Source organism: Betta splendens, chromosome 16, assembly GCF_900634795.4.
Source record: "Betta splendens chromosome 16, fBetSpl5.4, whole genome shotgun sequence".
NCBI lineage: Eukaryota > Metazoa > Chordata > Actinopteri > Anabantiformes > Osphronemidae > Betta > Betta splendens.
Window position 1 is genome coordinate 9,094,708 of NC_040896.2, and position 19,723 is coordinate 9,114,430.

General features: G+C 47.6%; 1 protein-coding gene across 1 annotated transcript; it reads left to right on the top strand.

Moving 5' to 3' along the window:
* The first annotated feature begins 2,427 nt into the window (after positions 1-2,427).
* Positions 2,428-4,095, top strand: hamp (hepcidin antimicrobial peptide). Its single transcript, XM_029128843.3, has 3 exons — positions 2,428-3,456; positions 3,539-3,616; positions 3,697-4,095. The coding sequence occupies exons 1-3, from the start codon at positions 3,370-3,372 to the stop codon at positions 3,802-3,804; spliced, it is 273 nt and encodes a 90-aa protein (XP_028984676.1). The 5' UTR covers positions 2,428-3,369; the 3' UTR covers positions 3,805-4,095.
* Positions 4,096-19,723: the final 15,628 nt, after the last annotated feature.

A 19,723-nucleotide genomic window follows, 5' to 3' on the forward strand; every position in this document is an offset into this window, starting at 1 on the left:
CGATGTCTGGTCAGTACTGAGCTAATGCCTGTTTCTACATTTGCCTGCAGGGCAGAACGAAGCCGCCTGCTGTAAAAAGCCTTTATCTTTATTTTTAATTTGCGCAGAGGCACGCCCACCAAAACACTGCTCGCATTGAACCCTGGCCGGCGACACGTTCTGCTGCAAAGCCACATTTTCTTGTCCCTGCAGGCTTGTCTTACCTTTGTGCTGTGTGAGCTACAGGAGCATGCATTACCCAGCGCCTCAGCCTGTTCCACATTCTCCCTCACACTGTGGTTGCTATTTATTGAAAATGGCTGACAGAAAGAGTCTTATTCCATCTGACATACAATACTCCTCATACCTTGTGTACCACACGGACTCTCATCTTTCTTGGACCTACATTAATAACTACACAGCACCTGTCTTGCTCATAATAGTAGTATCAGCACAAAGGTGTGTATTCGGCTGCTGTCAAGAGATGAGGGATTGGAATGAGCTCAATTCTTTTTTTTTCATCCTTTTCCAGCAGCCGTGGTCTCAGATTCAACAGCGTGTTGGACACGGATCAAACTGACGAGGGAATTCTGTCGTTGTGGAAGGACATGCTCGACTTTGTCTCAAGGCTCAGAGAGCGACTCGGTCCCGACCCACCTCACGCGCAGTCGAACCACACGTCCATGAGCCGGTCCTTTCAGTTTAACACCAGCTGCGCTTTTCACACTGACGTTCCGCGCGTCTAATGCACTGCCCCAATGGCGAAGGTGCATTAGGCCGGGATTTAAACAGCAGCCTTTACGCGGTGAAGTGCGGCCTTTCGTGTGGTATCAGCTAATTCAGGCTCACGCCTCCTCACAGCGGTCACTGTCAATGGAACCCTATTAGACTGACCCCAGAATAAAACCCAGCACACAATGGCACTGTGGCTTTGGCTGGGCATCCGTGGCTCGCCGCGTTTCCTTTGTGAAATCTGTATTAGGAAGGAGAAAGGAGAGATATTACATCATGTTTAGTCAATAGCTTTATGCTGTGGAAAGAAGAAGGAAAGGCAGCAGGGGTTCACTCTCGGTTTTAGAACCGGAAGTTGTTCCGATAATTCTAATTCCTTCCTCTTTTTTCGAATTGCTGCCATAAATACTGTTACTATTTCTACTATTCATTACTATGTACTTTCACGATTTAGCTCGTTTCCTGACACGAGACGTTCACTGATCGTGTGCGCTGATTTATTGGAAAACCCAGCACCGTTTGTTGTAATGTGCCCCCCCGTCTCACACTCACCGGGAGTTTCCTCCCATTCTAGAGCAGCCTCGGACTCTGGGGCTTTGACAGGCAGTGGCCGTGGTCACGTAGCAGTCCTGTTTATGGACACGGCTGTGATGTAGCAGCCGGGTCCAGGAGCCGCCGGCTCTAATGTATGTACTGTATGTGTTGTTGTGCCTGAAGCATGTGGGGACAGGACAGTAAGAGAGGATGATGAAACAGGCACAGACAGGGGCAATGCCCTCGACCGGGGGAAAAGGCAGAGTGGCGCCTGCTGAGGTGAGTCTGTCCGCCGCGCTGGTGCCTCACTTTATTTGGCCAGAAGATCCCTACTGATAAACACAGACCCGAGCGTCCGTGTGGGAAAACCCAGCTTTTCAACCTCCTCACGCACGCGTGTCATTTCTGCTACAGCCCCGGTGTCAAGCTGAGGTTTCTCAGCAGCTCGTGAGCTAAGTTGGTGACAAACAAGCCGTCACGCCGGTTCTGAGGCAAGAAGACGAAGCAGTCGGAAGCGCGGAAAGTGACCGCGTTGCGTCGGTGGGTCGGATCCAACTGCGGAGCCATTCGTAGTTGGATTTGTTGACAGTGACATTGTGGTCATCCAAAGCAAGCACGCGGGCCGCGGGGTTATCGGCCGCAGAGACAGACTGACGCAGGGGCCCGGCAACGTGTTCTCCCACTAATTGAGTCAGCGCAGGCAATTTGGAAAGACTTTGAAGGCATAATAAAAATTCAAGTGATTTTATCACAGTGCACAGCCCACCGTTTATCAGTCGCTGCCTTTATTTTCCCTTTGTGTTATTTCATTTCCACCTTTATAGATTTCTTTGCGTTTCTTCCCGGCCTAATGCTGCTACGGAATAGTTCTCCTACCCTGACAGATTAATTAATCTTAGGGTGTTTACTGCCTCCTTAGTGATAAGAGGAGTATTAATTCTTACAGTTCTCTAGTTGGATATTTTTGTGCTTTATTAATAATCTAAAGTATTATCATTATGTTGGTAACGTAGGTTTTTAACACATGATCTAACGCGTTACATTTAACTGTGAGGTTCCAAATATCTATGTAAATTACAAAAAGTCATTGTACACAACAATATTATTTAACTCCAGGATAAAAAACTGAAAAATGCACCTTTTTCACCATCTAGATGTAATAAAGCTCCTGATATTACATTAAATTCATCTTTAACTAACACATACTGAACCACATGGACTCTCCAATAGAGCTTTTTAATCCTGGGTGCTATTCCTTTGCTTTCAAAGGGATTTAATGTGGTTCAACTGCAGGTTCCTGTGTATTATGCAAAAACTGAATGTGTTGGAAACGGGGGGCTAATTATTCCATTTGAGAGGTTGTAATTACATCCTTTAGTCTGAGAAACGCCTAGTCCAAAGTGGCTCTCTCTCCTTAGTGAAGGATTTCCTGGGTCGACACAAGTGCGGCTCAGCGAGCCGTGCGATAGCTTGACCCGTGCAGCCTCGGCCTGTTGCTCCGGGAGCTGTTTCTCTGTTTGTTCCAGGAAAAGTCGCATCTACGGTTTCAAGCACCGAAACCAGCGGGGGATATATATTGCTCTCTTCGAATATTGTGAAAATGATGGCCTCTAACAGCAGCGGCCTGTTCATGTGTGGAATTATGTGTTCTGTCTGCGGAAAGTAATTTAATTTAAACTTCATCGTTGATGTGATATTGCTGAGCAGACAGAGCCGCTCACAATCAAAAATAGATCAGAAGATTTCCCCGAGTGGCGGCGGCGCTACGCAGAAGAGACACGAGGAGGTTACAACTTCCCCGGCGGAGTTGGGCAACTGCTGTCAGGAATGGGCCGGGCCTCTCCCCGCGATGAAGCAACACTGACTCCAAGTGTGTATAAATACGAGTCCGGGCTGCACATCGAACCATCAGACGGAGGCAGGGCTGCAGAAAGCGCTGACAAGGTTCACTGAAGGCTCTGAAGGAATCCACTTGTCCTGACAATCGCAATCCATCACAGCAGCTGAAGGAGAAATTGAAGATATTGTGGTGCTCTTCGGTGGCCTGACACCCATGAGAAGGGAGACCTATCGGCTCTAATCGTCCGAGGATTTGCCAACAAAACCATCTGAAGCTCCACTAAAATGAAGGCGTTCAGCATTGCAGTTGCAGTGACACTCGTGCTCGCCTTTGTTTTCGCCCAGGAGAGCTCTGCGGTGCCGTTCAGCGGGGTAAGGACCGGACCCGCACTCGCTCCGTTCGCTCCGTCACACGCCGAGCTGCGTCCCCTAAACGTGCACGCTTCCTCAACAGGTGCGGGAGCTGCAGGAGGCGGCGAGCGACGACACTCCGGTTCCGGCACATCAGGAGGCGCCGGCGGAGTGGTGGATGGTACGTTCAGTTGACGGAGCGAGTTAAGCAATTACCTTGAGCAAATGAAAAGTTAAAGAGCGTTCTCGTCTTTCATGCAGATGCCAAATCACACCAGACAGAAGCGCCAGAGCCACCTCTCCATGTGCCGCTGGTGCTGCAACTGCTGCCGCGGCTACAAGGGCTGCGGCGCGTGCTGCAAGTTCTGAGGACCCCCGCGCGACCTCTCTGCATTAATTTATTACGCTTCCTCTGTGCCGCCGTGCGATGACCTGTGTCTCCAAATGCAATTTTCCTGTTTTATAACGTTTTTGTATGATTTTTAAGGAGGTGTGAAAAAAATCCAGCAGATATTTTTTTGTAGTTATTTTGTATGTTTGTAATATTTGATCTCTAGTTTTTTACAAGTTTAACTATATGTTTGTTTGCTTCATATAATCAGTGTGTGTACTTCTTTTCTATATGTGTGTCGGTAATAAACTATTATGATTTGAACCATATCATCAGTAATAAGTCATTTTAAAACAAACATCAAAGCATACGGTGAAATATGTAGTTGGACATTGTATGAGACACAAATCCTAATAGGACGATGAATAATTCACTTTAAATTGAAATTGGACGCATTCCTTTCATCCATAAATAATAGAGGTAACTCAGATCTGTCACTTTATACAGTAATGATTGAACTGATTTACAATTTATGAAGCATTAATATTTAGGCATCTGATGTTGTCATTGCAGCGTATACATTCTATTATTGTGTTCTTGCACCAGCAACTGTTGCATGGGAGGTGGTGCTAAAGGTAATGCTGTCGTGGAGTCTCACAGAAATCTATCTGAACGTGCGTGTTTGTCTGATTGTTCGATTGCGTGTGACATCTGTGGGACACGTGTCTGTGGGAAACTGAGGGACGCGTGAACGCTGCGTGCTTAGGCCGTTACTGCAGCGACCGTGGGCGAGAAGGAATGAAGTCCAAATCAAAAGCTGGGAGATGTTCACCATCCGCTCCAGCGAGCATCGCTGCTACCTGGCAAATCAGGTTCGCAGCCAGCGGAAGCAGATAGAACTGTGTTTTAGGAGTTCTGTGGAAAAAAAAGGTCAATTGAATTCCCTGTCTGGATTATAAATTGAAAATTATGTCTTTCATGGACATTTAACAGTGAGAGGGTTACTCACATCAGTCGCTGTCATTCTAAGCTTCTCTCAAGTTTCAATCATCAGTGAATCAATATCCTTTTCTTCTACACTTTGTCAGGACTGTGTGCATTGTATGGAAATTATTCTTTGGGATAGAGTTTTATTATGTACCCACTGAGGCAAGGACTACTTTGAGATTTGATGTCTGAGCATTGCTAATATATTCTGGGGTATCTTTGCAGTTACCTTTAACAATTTTCACAACGGATTAGCGTTAATATTAAATAAACAATCAACCCTTGAAATAACCACACCAAATATTTGTGGCAGCATCGTTTCACAAACGTTGCATACGATCGCTGCCGAAAGGGCTTCACAGTTACAACATCACTTACAGCCCATAATGTAAAGTTATGTAAGATCAGATGAACCTTCATCTACAAAAAGACAGTGTTATCAGAGCGCCATCGCTGGCTGCCATACATTGTAATCTGCAGCTGCGTTCACCTTCGCAGAGCCTCATTGTGTTACTTTCAGTGAGAAACCCGCTGTATAAAACCCATCGAGCGCCGAGCAGCACACAGACACAGAGGAGCAGGTACCACAAAGGCAACATCACTCAGTTTAAAACCAAAACATGAAAGCGGGCGCTAGAAATTAGTATAGTACGTATGATTATTATTATTATTATAGCCGGCTTTGAAGCGGGTGAAGCATTTCAGAGCCGCTGTGGTGCTGCCGTCTCATTCGTGTGCGACGCAGCAGCGAGCTCACACCAGCAGCATCAAAGACACAGCCAAAATAAACAAGCTCATAATTTGTGATAAGCTGTGACCAGCGCGGGCAGCGTTCTTACACAGGAAGGAAGCTCCTGCTCAGCTCCCAGTTCACCAGCAGAACTCGCAGCCGCAGACGCGCCCGGAGGCAGCTCAGACGACGGTGGCTTTTATAATAATGGCCGATCGGTGCATAAGCTGCCTTTTGCATGTGGTCACGTCATCGCACTCATCTCACACATTTAGGGGTAAAATTGCACCTTTCAGCTTGTATCATGACAGCTGCCACCATTCAAACAGTGGATCCGTGCAGGGATTCAGTGTCTCACTTTAGCTCTGACCTGATTAGTGATGTTTTTATCATTGTTCATAATGTAGCTGTATAGTGTTCAGCTGTGATGATCCACATCAATGTCCGGTCTGCCCTTTATCTCTAATTCCCTACAATGAACCCCAGACGCATCTCAGCATGTTGTCTCAGAGCATCTGGACTGAAAAACAGCACTGGTTTAGTTCAAACTTTAGTTTTTACTTTAGTGTTAAAAATAAAATTTGCATCTTTCTCAGTTCAAGTGTCACCAAGTGCTGCTTAGATGGGATTTGTTGCATTTTCTGTACACATCTCTGTACTTGTATTGTAGAATTCTATTCTGTACGATGCAAATTTAACAGAACTGAACCAAGTGAAACTATAAATCACTTCTGGCAGTTAAGTGGAGAAAATGCTGAAAGATGTAAAATGTTTCATCAGGCTTAAATAAACTCTCCGCTCTCCAAGTTATTGTAATGAAACCTGGAGTTATTTTAGAAATAAAGTCGGACTTCTTATTATAGTGAGTGTTAGTAGAACAGAAGCAGGACTTGAATAAACTTGGGTAGATTTAAAAAAATTCGGAGGTCAAGTGCATCCAATAAACTTAATAAAGCCAAGACCTGCCCTTTAATTTGCCCAAGGAAAAAAGCGAATTCATCAAAGATAATCAACTTCACTGAAGTACATCAGGAACAGCCTCAATAAGAATTTTTAATAGCACAACAAAAATGAATACCATCAGCACAACGAGCACAATGAGCCCTGCGTTGTCTCATCCTTGACATCAAACTAACTCCGAGCATCTTAGTTTATTGGATTTCATTCAAGCCGAAGTTACCTCATCGAGTGTCATGTTCCATGAGTGAAAGTGTGCGTGTGGGAGGAAGAAGCGTTCACAGTGTTACGGGGTTCACAGGAAGCTTGTTGTGCATGCGACCAGGCTTCAAGCAAAGAGAGAGAACATGAAGGACGTGTCTAAGAAGCACGGGGAGAGGCGCTGAGTCGTTTAGACGCGTGGGCGTCAGCCTGAAGTGGACGTGTGAACATACAACAACACACACAGGTACGAGGAGCCAGCGAAGCCTAAATGTCAGGCCTGAGAAGCAGCTCGTGCTGAGAGAGGATTCCTGCAGCTCAAATCAAGAACAAAAAATAATAATGAAAGTAATTCCCACGTTCCCACATGATGTTTCGAGTTCGTGGACGCACGCTGGGATCTCTCCAGGGGTTCATCAGCGCGCGATGCCCACGTCGGCAGTAATTGGTTTATTCTGGGTGCCGAGTGGTTTTAATGGCTCCGACTGCAGCCGCCGCAGCCGCTGCTCTGCTCGGTGTCGCGCTGCTGACACGCGTTTGCACCACATTGTCACAGCAGAGAGCACGAAGAAGTGTTTGCCGACATCAGCGGTGGCGCCGCGTTCAGGGGCCGTGTTTGTCCTCTTCCTCGCTGTAAATGTGTCACAGAAAACAGTTCGTCCTGCAGCTGTTTGGACGCTGCAGCGAGCGGGTCCGATTCACTAAGTTGGGTGTAACTGCACCTTTAAGCCGGCAGTTGACTTGTCACAGCATGACAAGCACAGGAGCTACTCACCACGCTAATGATGCCTCTGTTCTGTCCCAGTGACAGTGTGACAGCGAGCAGAAATCAGCCAGCGATGTGGAGGTTGTCGTGATTTTATTGAGCGAGACGTCTCCTCCTTTGCCCGAATAATGAGAACACAACCAGCCTCCTCCTGGCGGCTCCTAATATCCCATGATGCATTATGTGTCGCGACATCGTTGGCCCCTGCTAATTTGACTAGTTGTTTGTCAAGGTCAGTATCCGATTGATACATCTGGAGGATTTTCCAGTCACAGATGTTGTGTGGGAAAAACACGGCGCGGATGTCTTGTTTACACCGATCGCTGCTCGGCCGCCGCGTCTCGATTATCTCCGACACGGTGGAGGCTCTTTGATGGTGGGAACTTTGATGGCAGGTCCTGCAGGAAGCACACCGGCTCTCTCTTTCATATCTACTGTATCAGGACGATCATAGCACAGTTAGCGTGCACAAAAATCACACTTTAAATCCTTTAATCTTGCTTCCAGCCATTTTTTTAAATTTCCACTGGATCTGATAGCTGCTGTCAATGGGGATTCAGCCTGTATTCAGAGATCATTATCTACTTTACCACCTTTTACTTTTTTAGAATTACATTCAGTTACATTCTGCTATATTAGACAATACTGCAGGCACCGATTTGATACTGCTGACAGCAAAAAAGAACTATTATGAATTGGTCACATTTCACTCAGTCTTTGTGTAGAACCACACTGTACAGCACATGCGTGGGTGTCAAAGGCTTTGGACTTATGGCTTCTTGACCTGGAGTGACTGCAGCACAGCTGGTCTGAGTCTGAGGCACCGCAGTCTGTGCCCTGCTCTCTTTGTTCCAAGGTTCCTGTCTACAAAGGCGCCATTATTATAACAGACCCCACAGTTCACACTACATGTCAGGGCATAAACCAAGCCATGAAGTGCAACAAGTCTCTGGAGAACCCTGAAATAACCCTGAGGTGTGGCACAGATCAGAGGCAGGTTAAGGAACCATTTCCAAAGCTGTGAGTGCTCCCAGGAGGACGATGGCGCCAATGAGTGGGAACCCAACGACGTCTGGCGACACCAGCACCACGAAACCGAGTAAATTCAAGAACACAAAAGCCAATTAAATGTAGGTTTTCTACAGAGATGGGAAAACCTGCTGGAAGCCTGTCCGTCTCAGTGGCGCTCATCAATCTGGCATTTACGGCAGAGTAGGAAGATGGAAGACACCTGGAGCGAAAGGCAGACGACGGCCCGCTGAGCGCAAGACCAACACGCTCTGATTAGATGAAAACTCAACTCTTCGATTGGAGCCCACGTCCCACGAACAACCTGCTCATGACCCGCTCATGCTCACTCAGGTCAAGCACAGCACTGGCTGCATCGCACTGTGACTGAAGGACGACGAGCTGTGAACCGGCCAGCGATCCTCCTTTTAGCGAGACAGCGGAGAAGCCGAGTCTGTGGAGCCACCGGACGATGGCAGTTCACAGACACATCCCTTCAAACCTAATGGAGCCTGAGAGGATCTGCGACGACCACTGGGAGATCAAATCCAGGTGTGAAAAGCTTTTAGACTCGCACCCATGAGAACCTAAATCTTGTTACGCCCTTGTGCAAAGGGGGTAACTATTGGTTTCAATACTTCTATTTGCAGTATATTTCGATTTTTAATAGATATTTTGAGTCTTCAAAAACACATTTTGGCATCGCGTTGCATTGAGTGGCGATCGATTTGGGAAAAGCGCAGTTTGATCCATTTCCGTATAAATTAACAACACAATAAAGCGCACAAAAAGGGTCTGAACACTTTTTGAAGGCGTTGTAATTGCTCTCTTAAACCCTTTTCCTGTCTTCCATTGATCAGCGGCTGATTCAGGGCCAAGGATAGAACATATTAATCGACTCCTCGGCTGCCGAGGGCCGACCTCCCTTATTCCCAAGGTTGGCCGACGTTTAGACCCCTGATATTGCTATTGACCAGCCGCCATCATTGAGATTCCACAACCTTTACAATAAAGAAAGGATCTTCTTCCCGCTGCCCGTATCGCTTCTCCTCGTGCCCCGCGTAATGCATCACGCCGCACCATTTGCATTTAGATCAGCCCTTTTTTCTTGCAGCGCACATTGTGCGCCGGGAACCGAGTCGATACTGCGGTGGGCTCCTAAAGAGAATGGATGAAGGTGGTAATGAAGGCGAACCACCAACACAAACACATCGCCCAGTCATTCCTCCACCGAGCGCCGTGCAGCACCTGGAGTCGTTAGTTTTAATTAGTGAAGGGGAGTGATAGGAGCCCCCCCCACCCCCACCCACCAATCCCTTCCAGTGTGGAGCAGCTGAATACTGATTTACTTTACTGCTGCACATATAGAATGTTTATTATTGGTGTTCAATTCATTCCTCAGATTCATGGTTAGTTGTGTACACACATATTTAACCCTTGTTGTCTTTGTTTCCTCGTTCGTGATGCACAATGCGTCTTCGTACATAACAAAGGGCTGCACAGGAGAAACGTGTGAGGGCGCGGGCGTGAGTGGGCAGCGCTCACAGAATGAACCTCCTGACAGCTGCTGGAAGTTCCTCTCTACCTCTGCCCTCAGCTCTGATGGACCTGCCGTCGCCTGACGCTCGGCCTGACGCTCGGCCTGACGCTCGGCCCACGCGCCGCACAGGCGCCTGGTTAGCGGCGGCGGAGCCGCGAGCGCTGTCCTCCCAGTTGGGGCGGAAGCGCCAGATGAGCCAGTAAGCGCTGATAGTGTTTTGTCGTATTTCCGAAAACAAACCCGCAAATCACCTGTTTGTGTAGTATTACAGTTGCTGCGATGGCTTCCCCGAGCGTTATCTGTTTCGTTCTCATTCAAAGCTGCATTTGGAGGATTTGCTTCCTGATAGAATCGCTCCGCTTCACCCCCCCCCCCCCCTCGGATACATATTCCATGATTTACATCACCTATCAAACCCGTACCTTGCGTGTCACATATTCGGCGCCGCCTTTCAGCCTACTGGAATAGCTTAGGCTCTACCTCACAATGCATGTGCCAGGATGACGTGCCGTGCTGGTGGGGGGGGGGGGGGGGGGGGGGGCACAGCTTTTGACAGACTTATTCCTGGAAAATAACTCCAGTGTTTGGGAGACGGGTAACACTCTGGCAATCACATTGGTATGTAAAGTCCTATCTTGGTTCAGACATGTGGAACTTTCTTAAACATTTTCCAAGGCTTCTAGAGTGTACGAGTGCATTGTATGGTACCACTTCAAGCCCACTTTGGGATAGGAGGCAACTTGCATGAGTAAAGTAATGCGTCTGCGCTGAAGCATAGCCCTCGGGTCGGCTTCTGACACAGTTTGCCTCGGATACACCCCCAGGCAATATTCTCTCTTGGATTGTGACCACTTTCAGACTGCACACACACACACACACACACACACACACACACACACACACACACACACACACACACACACACACACACACACACACACACACACACACACACACACACACACACACTCTAGCCAGAATATGCATACTGTACGCCCTCACATTACCCAGCAGCTTTTCAATATCTCGTCGCTTCCCAGAAGCTGTAGAAAATTGTCTCCCCTTACGTGTGATAGCGGATTGCATATAGCCATGATCTGAAATCAGCATAAATCATGTCAACGTTACTCAGAGTTCTATTACCCATGGGAGGGCTATCTGTTTGAGTGCTACGCAGTACCCCCTGGTCTACGTTGATTATATCAAACAATGTGCAGCATGACTGGAATACATAAGGAGATTGGGTGCAACCGGCCCCGTGGCTGTACTGTGCGAGGAGCCGCTTTATCTTAGGGCTCAGTTTAATATGCCAGACTTCGGAGCAGCCACCCTGGGGTGGATAGATAGGGCTTGTCATTGTTTTACTGGCTCACACTCCACTATGAAGCTGTATAGGCTCCCCTGTGCACCTCCAGTCAATGCAGCGGTGCTGCAGAATCATCCAGCGTGGATTTGTCATCGCGGCTTTTACACGTGTTTCATCACTTACCAGCCAGCGTGGCCGGAGACGCCGAGCGGAAGCCGTCCAGCGTTTCAGACCAGCGGCAGAGATGAGGAAAGAGACAAGGTGGTCCTGCTCTTTGGCGGGTTCCACACGTCAGCACTGTTTGCTAATGACTTTTACGAACTCACACTTGTTGGGAAGGATTATAATGCAGAGCGTATTAAAGCGTGTCCAGTTGGAGTTGCCAAATTAGTCCAGGATTTATGTAACAAACTAATACAAGGACTTTACATTGCTCTTAGATTATGCATCACTGCATTTCTATGTAATGCCACAAAGCTGTGGTTGGATTATGTAATGTGTTCTCCCACTGTAAAGGTCCCTCGCTCAGTCTTTCCCTCAGTGTTCATCACATCCATCACCACGAATGGCCGGTGGCCTGAAACACGCCTGCCCTCATATAATGGATGGTTCCGATTAGCCGCCTCTGTGTATATGGTAGTCAGAGGCGCGCCAAGTTGAGCGCTATGAGGCTGGTGATTTGTAAGGTCACGTGTGGCAGTGCGGCGGGGAGGGATATTAACAGGCCGTTTGGAGTCCCAGGAGAGATATGTTTCCTGCTGACGGCATCATATCTGCAGGCAAATGCGCCGGTGGCCGCCGCTCCCTCGCGCCTCCAGTGCCACGGTTGTTGCACAAATAACGTCCTGGCGGAGCTAAAAATTTGCTTTGGATTGCACCATCTATCGATCCTCTTCCTTCCTGCCGGCGAGGGCCTCTCTCAAGACGCTCCACTACTGATTCCTGCACTCGCTTCCCTGTGAAAGAAATAAAATGGAATTTCATTTTGTTACAGTTCCCCCTCCGGCCCGTGGCCGGCGCTGTGGGATTATTGTGTGCTGTTGGTTTTTTCATTTCCTCTTCTGTTCAGGCGTGTGTGGGTTCACTGGTCTTTGTCCTAGTGTGTCGTCATGGTCCTTGTTTGGCCTTGTTACATGGTTGGACCTTTGTTAGTCAGAGACTCAGAGACTCTGTTCTCTCAGCAGTTGTGTTCATTTGTAATTCAATTGTTAGTTCCTTATTTGTGTAGAGCTTTGTGTTTTCTAGTTTTCCTAAATTTAGATTGTGTATTTCCATTGCTGTATTTTGTGCTGTGATTTTTCGTTCTGTACTTCCTTGAACTTCTCTTCTGATTATTCTTGCTCCTGGGCTCAACCTGTTTGCTACCGTGTTTGTGGCAAATTTCCCTTTAATTCACCTGGATGCATTGCGTTTAAAAACAAGACACGATGGCTGTTTCTCTCTAAAACATTTAAAGCTGGAAAAGAGAAATTCTCTCATGTAAAAATAGGTCAGTAAACAATTTTTTTGAGAATTTTTGGCATGTAGGACATGTGCTGACTTGTGGCCAAGCTGAATATGTGCGCAACTCATCTCTCCTGGTGCAAACTCTCCAAGGATGCTCGACACCAAAGCATTATAGGAGGGGAGAAAAGTACATTTGAAGATAGCGCTGAAGGAAAAACATCCCTAATTAACAAAACCTTCTCTCCTGTTTTTCTGCTGAGCTCTCGCATGCATACACCTCCCAAATTCCTCACATCCTCTTATGTAATTCTGAACTGATTCCCTGAGAGAAGGGCTAAGAGGGATTTTCTAAGCAGCGTTTGAAAGCAACACGTCACAGATAACAACATGGCATTATTTGTTTTTCATGTCACCTCAGAGGGATTTCAAGGGAGAGGTGTTTGTTTCCCAAGCAGCTACTGTAGTCTAATCCAAGCTTTGTTCTATGCATTAGGTGCGTTTGGGTTTGTGTGTGTGTGCGTGCGTGTGTGTGTGTGATGTCTCTGCACTTTCATGACAGTTAAAATGATCGATAAAGTTGTGGGATCAGCTGTCACGTCGTCCCCGGGTTTGAGGGAAAGAATCCCCCCAAAAAAATGATCAGACTCGCTCAATACAGGGATAAAGGCCCCTAAAAGGCTCCTCTCCTCTGGGTAGAAATCAGGTGAAGATGCAGACTCAAAGAGGAGTTATTTATTAGACACACATGCAGCATCTCAGCACGCTGCTGATTCAGCTCTCTAGTGGCCCTCCAAAGCATAAATCAGCGAGCTGGCCTCATTTTGCAAACATTCATCCATCCCTGCTCACGGCCCTGTGGCGAGCTACAGTCCGCGTCTGTCATCTGTTGCCACCTTCACTTAGGCTTTCTCCAGTCTCCTGCGTTGCTGGAGCCAAATGGTGACTGTAAGGCACATCTGGGGGGGTTGGAGGGGCTCCCCTCGGTCCTCCAAATGTGACTCCTTGGAAAAACATCTCCATCTGTGATCACCGCCGCATGACGAGTTAAATGGAGAAGAACAGAGTTGTGGGAAGGGAGCGGAGATACATCCAGCTGTTCCCCAGACGTGGGCGGATGCTGGTTCCGTCGTTAGTCCTCCGCCTCCACACCTTGGTTCACAACCTCCTCGAAGCCGATGCTCCATCCACAAGCACACGAGACAAGTTCCCTTTAAATGACCATAACAGAAAGTAAAACAATAATTATTTCATATTACAATATTTCCATTATTACACTGAATCAATAGCATCGCTGTAAAGAATGCACATGATATTGCCGCCTGGAAGTCAACGTCCAAATACATTTTCAGAGCCTAACCAGCCGCGCTGAAGCTGTCAGGCCCGACGCTGAAACGCCATCTAACACTACAAGGAAAAACTGCAGCTTTCACGGAGCCTTTTCATTTTCTCATCTTCTCTGGAAACAGTTTGTGGTAAGATAAGGTCCCTCGGGGGGACTTGTATAAAAACACACTTCCTGCTCCTCCTGTTTTATGCTCTCCATTATTCGAGCAGGGCTGATAAAGTATCGACTCCTTAGCTTGTAAACCATTATGACCTTTAGCTGTTTTTCTGGCACGACAAAACAAAGTCACTGGCAATTTACCGGTGACTTCTGACGGCTGGTGTTTACAGGATGTGTGTACAAAATGTGCGTCGGCATCATTTCACATTATTATACAACACACCCAGTTATTAGTTGCATCATGGGACAGTGGTCAATAAATTCCATCCTGCAACAAGCTCATGAATCATAATTCACCAATGCATCACAAATTGCTCTAGACCTCTTTAATCTGTAGCGTCCTGAGGTTCTCGGGTTACTTTTAAAGAGCGCTTCATTTCTCGAGTGTAATGTGTCTTTTTTCCTCTGCCTCTCTTAAAACATAAATCCACTCCAGACTCGCGTGCTCCGCAGGCCGCGACGATTCCGCCGTCTTGCAGATTAAGGCAGAGTGATACAAACAACTTGGCAACACTCTCCCTGACACCGCACTGATTTGCAAACTGATTACCATGTAAGAAGAGGGAGAAAAAACACAGCCGCGGATCTTAAGAGGTGTCAGGTTGTTTTTATCTAAAAAAAGCATATAACACAGAGCGAGGAAGCGGCGGAAGTTGGCAGAGGAGGAACGAAGGCAAGAGAAAGGCAGGAGGGTGATGAGGAGAGGACAGAGGAGGAAGGAAGAACCACAATGCCAGCGCTGATTGGGACGTGAATACGGTGAAGATGAAGACGAGCTCCAAAAAGACCCCAAAAGCCTGCGACGGCGCAAAGAACTAAAACAATGAGCACTCAGTAAACAAGGACAGACACTTCAGGGTGAGACAAAGTCAAAAGCATGAAGGCATCAGCAGCAGAAAAGACACATTGCCAAAAAATAAATGTCATGGAAAGTGCTGTGATCCCATGTTGCTGTGGGGGAGTCTTACATGTGTGTGTGTGTGTTTGTGTGCTCAAGCAGAAGCCCACAGCCTGCTCCTCGATATGGGGCCGGGCTACAGTCCAGAGAGCTCAGGTAATTTGACGGATTGTGCCACTCAGGCCGGTGATGCTTGCAGCTCTCCCTTGCTAGGGATTGTTTCCCCAGGCTTGTTTGGGCAGGCTGGCGTGCCGACATAAGATGAATAACGAGTCCTCCTCTCAGCCTGCCTGTCTCTGATCCGTCCTCGCCGCACCAAGGTCAAGCAGCCGACGGAGTCGCGTTGAATGGGAGCGCTGCTCGGCTGGATGTGGGAGAGGGGGGGACAGGAGAGACGGGCCTACGAGCGCAGTCCAGGCAGGTCTGTGTGTGTGTGTGTGTGTGTGTGTGTGTGTGTGTGAGGGGGCGTGTTTGGTGATAAAAGTGATAAAAGATGTGGAAAACACATCAAACGGCACCGGCGCGCTGCAGAGATGGAGCCTGCGAGCGTGCTGCTCGTCCGGCCCACCTGCAGGAGAATGTGTCGGTTCCTGCAGCCGCACGGACTCAAACCCGCAGCAGCTTCCCCGCATTTACCTCGTTCCCCTGTTGAAACAGAGATCACGGCCACCGTTGATGAGCAGACGCAGCGTAATGACGTGTGCACGTAGCGGTTAAACCCCGGCCTGTGTTGGTGACACATAGGGCGATTTTCACTGACGGAAACTGATCCATAGCTGCGATCGAGCACTTGGTGTGTCTAAACAAAAAGATGGAGCGTTAATCATTCCTAATCAGCTCAGCTGATTTTTTTTTTACACCTCAGCAGATGCTGTTTCTCCATCGACCTCTAGTCCGCGTGTCAGCTTGTCAGTGTCCAGGTGGATGAAACACAGGCTAAAGGTCAGAACACGCTCCTGCTAATGCTCAGAAACATGAAATAACAGTGTTCTAAAGGACGTTGGGCTCAGACCTGGTGCTCAGGGTCACGGGTGCCGAGCTCTCAACAGGAAGGGCCTGGTTCTAACCTGGTTCTAACCTGGTTCTACCCTGCCTTCATGTGAGGAGGCTTTAATGACCTCCACATTCCACCAGTTGCTTCTTCTTTGTCGACTCTCTCATCTTTTCCTTCTTCTTCTTCTTCTTCTTCTTCTTCTTCTGTCGTCCGCCGCTGCGACTTCGCTCGCGTCGCGTGTCTTTGTATTCGCGAGGGCTGCCTGTGTCAGCGTATACGAGTCTCATGGGTCGACTAAATGTCACTAGATTATCTCTTTGTAGATGCGGCTCAGAAAAATCTATTTTTGTCCCATGAGGACGTCATAAAAAACGTTTTTGAAAAGTTTCAAGTTTGCTGAGCACCAGATTTAAATCGTGTTTTTGATTAATATTGCAGATGGAATAAAAAATCGCAATGCATGTGGACACGGCTCTGCGGACAATGTTTAATTTATGTCTGCATGCTACCGCTTAGAATGTGTTTTAATTAAAACGTGATTTTACGTGGCCGGAAACTGCAAAGTTTCCACAGAAGCTGTATTTGTCTATTCAGAGCGCTGTGTGAAACACGGCTCTGCAGGAACCAGACGCGTTTCCTGTAAAACAAGGCAGCTGTGAGAATCGGATCTGTTTTTCCAAATGTGCAGGCCGCCGTCGAACTTTTCCATTCCCCAACTTCTCCTGGTGCTGCTTCACCCTTGTCTCGCTCGCTCTTCCTCTCCCTAACTTCCCGTGCCTCCCCCCTGCAGCCCTCCCTCGCCGGTCCCGCTCCCCCTTGTTCAATCTCTGCACTGTCAGTTTGTGGCTCTCGCTTCGCCTTCAGTCATTGATCACAGGGGCAACAGCGCAGTGTTTGCTGGTCTGGAAATGTGTGTCTCAGTGGGGAGGGAGAGGAGATCAAACACTTTAATTACTGCAGGCTTGTAGGTGGTGCCAGCTACAGACAGCAGCCATGTAACAAGGACAGGTAGAAGAAAAATACCTGGGAAAACATGGATGAATCAGTAAAACCCCCCTTTGTCCAGACGCAGGCAGCCTCGCGCTTGTACACATGCATCAAACATCATAAATAGCAGGCTGGCTGGTCCTGGACGCGTGTGCCAGGCTAGGAGAGAAAATCTGCTGCACATATTCGTAAGCGAGGAAATCAGTCACTGAAGGGTGCGAACAGCCCAAACGCATTAGCATGAATAAACAGTCAAACCCAGCATGTGCGTGTCGCACATATACTCATTAATCATATTCCCTCTTCCCATCAAGCCAGCGTGATCAGCCAATCTCCCCCTCCGTCCAACCTACAAACCCATTGTCATTCAGCTGTTTCATTTGGAATATCTGCTCTGATCTGGGAGGCAACTACATGGAAAGGAGGCAAAGGCTGACACAGGCTAGCGACGTGATTGATGCCTCGTCTCGCCTGCTCCAGTGCTGATTCAGGGCCGGCGGCGTTGTGGGAACCATCGCTCTACTTCGCTGGTTTCTATTCCAGTCAGTCAAGACTCCGCCGAGTGTCGCGCATCCGATCAGACGTGGGACTTGTTGGAGGGGTCACCGGGCGGCGCCAGGTCAACAGAGACCTCCAGTGTAAAGAACGAGAAGGAGGAAATGAGAGACTGTCATGGCAGCAGAACCGATTGGATCACGCAGGTTAATCAGAAAAAGTCAATTAGTTTGACATTAAAACAAGAGAGCCAGATAAAGCACGAATATTCTAATTACACCACTACACAAAGCCCGTAGCTGGTGGCACAGAATCGTTCCGATTGCTTTGTTTATGGCTTCCTGCCTTATTGAGTGAGTTATCGCAGACTGAATTTTCCATCAGTCTGGAGTGTTTTCATTTTTCCCTGGGAAAAAAAGTTAAAGTGCGTGGGCAAAATGTAATTGAAGACACGTATTTCTTCTTATTGTTCGTTTGTATTTTCTTTGAGAGGGTTCCATCCCTGAAAGGCCATGAAGAAATAGAAGAAATAATTAGACAGATATGTGAAGTAATATGTGTAAAAGGATAAGGTCTTCCCTTCTTTATCTCCTTAAGTGTTTTGTCTTAGCCGTCTCACCGGTGCTACCAAAAATACATCAGCTTTATGGTTGTTTGGTCTGGCATGCACCACCCAAATGGATTTTCTTTCATGAAGAGGTAAGGCCTTTGATATGGTGGATCAATTTTTCAGAAGTGGTTTTCTTTGATAAACAAGGGCATTCTCCTCAGCGGGTGAGCACAGGCACAGGCTTGGATCTCACCCAACGCAGCCAACCCGGTTATGGAGAAAATAAAGATTGAAGGAGGTGTCGGGTCATGAAAAGGAACAGATGGCGACGGAGGCGCCGGCGACCAAGAGCAGAGGATAAATATGTATGTTCTGTAATGTTTGCGCCTGACAGGTTCCGTATTACTCCACCTGCACCGTGAGGATTGTGCTGGCACAGCATTGCACCCTGCAACCCTTAAAGAACATGGGAGGATTAATGGAGGAGGAGGAGGCAGGTGAACAGAGAGTGGACTGTGTAGGAAAAGAAGGGAGCAATCAATGAAGGACGAGTCGATGATAAAAGAACATGAGAGAGGAGGCCCGGGAGGTAGAGATACAAAGACAGACAGACTGCGCAGAGATGAACCCGGACCCGAACCCACAGACATGTAAACAAACACTCATTTCACACAGTGGCGCTTGTTTGCCACATTTAATGTAAGACTACTTTTAAATTGCTTTATAAACCACCAGTTCCAGTGTGGTGGCGGACTTGTTGTCCTCACTGTAGTCTTGACAACCTGCTCTTCCCCTGTCATTATCACCCTGCTTTCCCTTCTCCCTTTTCCTGCTCTCAACAACCACATAGAGAATTGATAATCTAATACGAATCCATGTCGATACACAAGGTCATCCTGACCTTCCTCTCTCACCTGACGCAGGTCGGTACAAATGGAGAGTTCCCATGTAACTTAGAAACTTGTGCTGCTCTCATTTAAAGGTATATCTATTACCTATATTGGTGGTCATCTACTAACACGATTTAACCATGTGGTCAGATTCATTACATTTTTTGTGCTCAACCTGCAATAAATTGTCTCTGATCCTTAACGTAAGCATGCAAAATCTGCCATTAATTATTGCTAATTGATAGCAACAATTAGAGTTTAGCGGAAGAGGGTCCAGTAGTGCATGAAGGAAGAGATGGCAAACAAAATGAAAGCGAGATACTTGTGGCCTGCAGAGTGAAGGGTATGAAATGAGTAAAGCTGGGGGGGTCCGCTGGAGTGTGTCCTGGGGAGATGTGCGACTGGGTGAGGGAGAGGACGGAGCCGCGGGAGCAGGGATGCTGCAGGCCGGGGGTGTGTAGTGGGCTCAAGGAAAGGAGACGAGAAAGACAAGGCCCATTAACTCAGCGATAGCAGCTAACCAGCATCAGCCAGCGAAGGGCAGACGCTGGATCTGCACCGAGGGCGGAAACTGAGGAGAGGGACCTCTGCATTTCTGTGGCATCTCTTTAAGCTTTTTACCATCACTGTCTAAATTTACCGTGTTTGGTTTTATGTTGGTTGCAATGTTTGAGGTGGAATTTGTAAAATTAATTTTT

Coding starts and splice junctions, on each gene's coding strand:
- hamp (XM_029128843.3), top strand. CDS start 3,370: ATGAAGGCGTTCAGCATTGCAGTTGCAGTGACACTCGTGCTCGCCTTT. Junction 3,457..3,538: donor CTGCGGTGCCGTTCAGCGGG/GTAAGGACCGGA, acceptor CTTCCTCAACAG/GTGCGGGAGCTGCAGGAGGC. Junction 3,617..3,696: donor CGCCGGCGGAGTGGTGGATG/GTACGTTCAGTT, acceptor TCTTTCATGCAG/ATGCCAAATCACACCAGACA.